Raw genomic sequence first — 6,000 nt, forward strand, 5'->3', positions numbered from 1 at the left:
TTCACTGTTCTGTTCTGTTTTCTATTGGAGTAGTTGATTTACAATGTTGTGTTAGTTTCTGGTTTACAGCAAAGTGATTCATTTATACATATACACATACTCTTTTTCAGATTCTAACTGAAGGTAAAAATCATATCATCTTAGGCAGGGCTTCCAAGGCGGCACTAGTGGTGAAGAATCTTCCTGCCAATGCAGGAGACACAAGAGACACAGGGTCAATCCCTGGGTGAGAAGATCTCCTGGAGTAGGAAATAGCACCCCACTCCAGTATTCTTGCCTGGAAAACTTCATGGGCAGATGAGCCTGGCAGGCTACAGTCCATGGGACTGCACAGAGTTGGACACGACTAAGCACACACACACATCTCAATCAATATAGAAAAAACATTTAACACAAACACCCATTCTTGATAAAAACTCTCAACAAATTAGTATAAAAATAACATACTTCAACATGATAAAGGCCATATATAACAGGACCACATGTGTGTGTGTTAGTCTCTCAGTCATGTCCAACTCCTTGTGACCCCATGGACTGTAGCCCACCAGACTCCTCTGTCCATGGAATTCTCCAGGCAAGAATACTGGAGTGGGTTGCCTTTCAGTTATCATCAAAATCAATAGTGACAGGTTGGAAGCTTTTCTGCTAAGATCAGAAACAAGAGAAGGATGCTCATTCTCACACTCTTATTCAACATAGTATTAGAAGCCTTAGCCAGAGCAGTCAGGCAAAGAATGAAATTGTCTCTATTTGTGAATGACATTATTTAATATAGAGAAAATCATAAAGAGTCTACCTAAAACCTGCTAGTTAGTCAGCGAATTTAGTAAAGTTCTCTGATACCAAAATGGGTATACAAAAGTCAGTACTGCTTCTATATACTAACAACAAATTATCTGAAGAATAAAATAATTCCATTTATAATAATATCAAAAAGAATAAAATACTTGAAAATTAATCTATCCAAGGAGGTAAAAGATCTGTATGTTGATAACTATAAGGCATCGATGAAAGAAATTAAAGACAAAGGTATTCAGTGTTCATGATTTATAAGAATTGATACTGTAAAATGTCCAAAGCCATCTATAGATTCACTGTGATCTATGTCAGGATTCCAATGGCATTTTTTATACTAATAGAAAAAGCATTCTGAAATTTGTATGGAACCACAAAGACCAGAGTCAAAGCAATCCTAAGGAAGAACAACAAAGCAGGAGGTATCTCCATTTCCTTTTCAAACTATATTACAAAGCTGAGGTAATCAAAACAGTATGGTCCTGGCATTAAAAAGAAACACATAGCCCAAAGGAATAGAATCTAGAACGCAGAAATAAATCCATGTATACATGTTTGATAAGGGAGCCAAGAATACTCAGTGGAGAAAAGACACTTTTCATTATAAATGGTTCTTGGGAAATGTAATATTTACATGCAAAAGACAAACTAGATCCCTGTCTTATACCATTCACAAAAATTACTCTAAATGGATTAAAGACCAGAAACCATAAAATTCTTAGAATAAAACACAGGGTAAAAGTTGGCTGATATGTGTCTTGTCATAGATCCCTTTTGGATGTGATACCTAAAGCACAAGCAACAAAATAAACTGTATAAGCAAATGAGACCACATCAAACTAAAAAAGCATCTGCAAGGAAACAAGGAAATAATCAACACAGGAGGAAATAATCAAGGAAATAATCAACATGATGTAAAGGCAAGCTGTGACTCATACAACTCAATAGCAAAAAAAAAAAAAACTAATTTAAAAACTGGGCAAAGGATCTGAATAGATATTGTTCCAAAGAAGATATTTAAAGGCCCCACAGCTATATGAAAAGGTACTCAACATCACTAATTATGAGGGAAATGCAAGTCAAACCCACATGGGGACATATCAAAAAGAGTATTTGTCTGCTCAGTCGTGTTCGACTCTTTGTGACCCCATAGACTGCAGCACGCTAGGCCTCCCTGTCCATCACCAACTCCCAGAGTTTACCCAAACTCATGTCCACTGAGTTGGCGATGCCATCCAACCATCTCATCCTCTGTTGTCTGCTTCTCCTCCTGCCTTCAGTTTTTCCCAGCATCAGGGTCTTTTCAAATGAGTCAGCTCTCCGCATCAGGTGGCAAAGTAATGGAGCTTCAGCTTCAACATCAGTCCTTCCAATGAACACCCAGGGCTGATCTCCTTTAAGATAGACTGGTTGGATCTCCTTGCAGGGACTCTCAAGAGTCTTCTCCAACACCACAATTCAAAAGCATCAATTCTTCAGCACTCAGCTTTCTTTATAGTCCAACTCTCACATCTATACATGCCTACTGGAAAAACTACAGCCTTGACTAGACAGACCTTTGTTGGCAAAGTAGTGTCTCTGCTTTTTAATATGCTGTCTAGATTAGTCATAACTTTTGTTCCAAGGAGTTAGCGTCTTTTAATTGTATACCTTAAACTTGTACAATGTTATGTCAGTTATGTCTGAATATGATTGACCAATCATTAAATGCCAAGTTTTAATATATGTGACATCAAAATAATGAATTGAAAATTCATACAGCATTTTGTATTCCCCATAACTCAAGCACCTATTTATACAATGTCTCAAATTCTTTTATTTCATTAATAAATTATGAAATAATTATTCTATAGCCAGGCAGAATTAAAATTTTTCTTGCAGAGGTTCAGCATGTATAATGTCTGGAAACATTGTTGGTTTTGTTGCCGTAACCAGTTATTTTTTTTATGTCTAGCTTTGTGTGGTTTGTAATGTCTGTGATTAACATTTCCCTTCTGGTAAGGTATTTTATTAATAAAATTATAAGAACAGTATTGTAAGTTACTGGACAAGGTATTTATTTCACAGCTGAAAAAAACTGATCCGCATAAACAAGGCAGTCTAGTATGGGTAGTTAAGAGCAGGAGCCCTGGGGCCAGCCTGCCTGTGTGTGAATTCTAACTCTGCCTTCAGTGGCCTCTTTTTTTTTTTTTTTACTTTTTTGTGACTCTCTTTCCCTACCTGTTAAATGAAGATGGATATATAGAATATCTCCTAGTGTGTTACAAGATTAAACGTTAACATATGTAAGACTTAAAGCCAAGACTGGCACGTGATAGGTGTCAACGTATGATTCATTAGTGTTGACATATTGCATTAAAACTGTCTGGATTGCATCTCAAGTACAGTTCTTAAGAACAGGATTTTAGGGATGTCTGAATTCATTCCAGAGTATAAAATGTTTTAAATGGTATCCTGCCCTGCCCCCAACCCAGGCTTAAAATGAAAAACTTTAAACTTAACTCCCTATCAGAATTAGATACTAAAATTCCCACTTACTCTTTGCTTATAAGCCTTTATTGATCCAGTGGGGCCTGTTAGGTAAGGCTCCTCTCCCTCTGCCCCATCCCCTCTGATAACATAGCTTGCCAGATTACCCTTGTCAGCATTGGCCCAGTTGAGCTCCTAGAAGCTGTTCGAGGCTCACTACCCCCGTGATAAACTCTAACAGTAATGTGGTATTTTTAATTTGCAGATAATACAGCAGACACACCAAGTAGTAGAAACCGAGCAAAACAAAGAAATTGAGAAATGGAAAAGACTTGCACAGCTGAAGAATCGGGAGCTGGACAAGTTCCGAACGGAGTTAGATTCGATCTTGGATGTTCTCCGAGAGCTGCACCGGCAGGGGGTGGTCGTGCCAGTTGCTTTGGCAGAAGTGAATGCACCAGAGTATTAGCAGAAACTCACATGTCACGTGACGTCACAGAGAGGCCTGGAGATGGTTGGGGTCCCTACAGAAGGAGGCTTTTGAAAAAAGTGTTCCAGTATGTTGCTGGAACACAACAACATTTCAAAATAAATCATATTTTACCAGCTAGGGGAAAATAAGAGCAGCATTAATGGTGTATTTTAGTGGAAAAAATTAGTCATCAACATTTTAAATAATTTACAGACAAGTCCCTTTATGGCAGATGATTAGAATGGTTGATATTTATTGCAAAAGGCCTCACTTACCCACCAGCTAGGGGAGGAAAACAAAATTGCAGATACTTGGCCATTATTGACTTGGTGTGTATTTCTAATTCTCGCCCAGAAGAACAGCTCCTCTTTCTCACAGAAGCGGGGGGCGATGTGAGCACAGTGGCTCAGTCACCGGTGTAATGGCGCCTCGGGTTCATTCTGATGAGAGTTGTAACTTGCGGACAGGTAGTGAGCTCTCGTGTTCTCCCCGATTTCCACTCCTACCTCTAGGTGCCTCATTTTGTACCTGATACAAGGTGCAAGGAATATATCACAAGTAATAGGGGAATTTGATTTATTCACTGTGTGTGAATGTTTCAAATGCCAGTCCCTCTTTTGTAACTCTAAGGTGATAAACAGAATGTAACATTTTTACTTCCTTTAAGAAGTAAATATATGTTCACTAAAGAAATTAAAAGCATGCATAAAAGTAGCCAGATTATTCTCTTACTTCACAGTTTGATTTCAAAAGCAGATAGTAGGCACGTGAGATGCTGGTACATGAAAGCTGTAGCTGGGGCTTTCCCTGGTGGCTGCTTTGTTTTCAGATGTTCTGGCTCACTGCTGTCCAATAGGAGGATCCTGTGAGCCCCATGTCACTAAACATTTTATAGCCACATTTAAAAAGGGAAGAAGAAACAAATGAATTTTGGTAATTTATGTAATATATCTAAAAATATAAAAATTGGGATTGTACATTCTTTTTTTATCCTAAGTTTCCAAAATCAGGTAAGTTTTCCATTTATAGCACATCTCAGTTTGAACCAGCCACATTCTAAGTGCCCAGTGACCACATGCCAGCAAGGCAATTGTACAATAATCATTACAAAGTGAAGTATTTTATAAAGGACATGTGAAGTAGAACTTGGCAAACTTATAGGTGTTAAATGTGAAATGTGGAAATTAAATATAAGGAATACAGTTAATGTCTTGATGTCCAGCATTTGTAATGTCCTTTTCCTGAGGGTAGAAAGCATTAATTATAGTTTGCTATTTTTTTGTGTGTGAAAGAGTTGTAAGTTATAAACTATTTTGGTTATTATTTGAGTGTGTTTTGTATACTTTTTATCTGCAAACCTGTTCATTTATAACTGTACCTTCCCTTTGTCTTTTTGACTGACTCTCCATGGGCTACTCATTCTAAGCACAAGCATGGCTGATTCTGAAACACAAGTAGTACAGACATCAAACAGATTATCAGTTCCAGAGAAGGTACATCCTGTTTTGATGAGGACTCCATGTTTTGGAATAAGCTGCACATGTGACGCAGCTTCAATTTCATTGACAGAGTAAAGGTCCGTATGCACTATCAGAACTGTTAGTTACAACCAGAAACCTCAGAGACAATATCTCAGCCCTTAGTTTTTGCACTGAGGGTCTAGGATGAGAACACAGGTGGACACATTTACACCATCTTGACAAAAAGAAAGGCTTTTATGAAAATTCGAACTCCAGAGATTATCAGTTCTCTTCCACCAGTTCTATCCCCTCACAATGTCATAAGACACCTGCATCCACAGGCTTGCCGACCCTCCAGGAAGGGCAAAATTCAAGATTCTGCTCAAGATTCAAGGTTGCTGCTCACACCATTGCTTTTGTGTGAGCAGAGAGGTTTATGATCAGATCTATTACTTGTGAGCCCACAGTATTCCATAACTAGCTCTACCCATGGACCCTCAGAAATCCAGGCTTTAATATTAGGGTTCCATTCCATACTGGAAAAATTCTAAATCAGTGACTAAATACCAAGAAGATGGTGGCCAAACCTAAGGGTGCTAATTGGGGAGGTTCAAAATCTACAGGCTCCTTATTTAACAAGTCATTTTAATTTATCCAAGATTAAACACTTATTCAACGTTATTCAATGGCTATCCTACTTTGAAGACCCCATTAGCGATGAATGGGCTTCCCTAATAGCTCAGTTGGTAAAGAATCCACCAGCAATGCAGGAGACCTGGGTTTGATCCCTGGGTTGGGAAGATC

At 38.3% G+C, this 6,000-nt stretch overlaps 1 protein-coding gene across 7 annotated transcripts in view; it reads left to right on the plus strand.

The window, feature by feature from the left end:
• The window catches only part of CEP162 (centrosomal protein 162), a 95,469-nt gene extending 90,410 nt beyond the window's left edge, over positions 1 to 5,059 (plus strand). For 5 of the 7 annotated variants that reach the window (XM_042253433.1, XM_042253432.1, XM_060419236.1 and 2 more), the window contains one exon: positions 3,530 to 5,059. In XM_042253433.1, coding sequence (XP_042109367.1) covers positions 3,530 to 3,733 — 204 coding nt within the window. In that variant the 3' untranslated portion in view covers positions 3,734 to 5,059. Of the gene's footprint in view, positions 1 to 1,562 lie in introns of all 7 variants that reach the window. The other 2 variants (XM_060419237.1, XM_042253434.2) reach the window with 1 other exon arrangement.
• The last annotated feature ends 941 nt before the right edge of the window (positions 5,060 to 6,000 follow it).

The sequence above is a fragment of the Ovis aries genome, chromosome 8, assembly GCF_016772045.2.
Source record: "Ovis aries strain OAR_USU_Benz2616 breed Rambouillet chromosome 8, ARS-UI_Ramb_v3.0, whole genome shotgun sequence".
Lineage (NCBI taxonomy): Eukaryota > Metazoa > Chordata > Mammalia > Artiodactyla > Bovidae > Ovis > Ovis aries.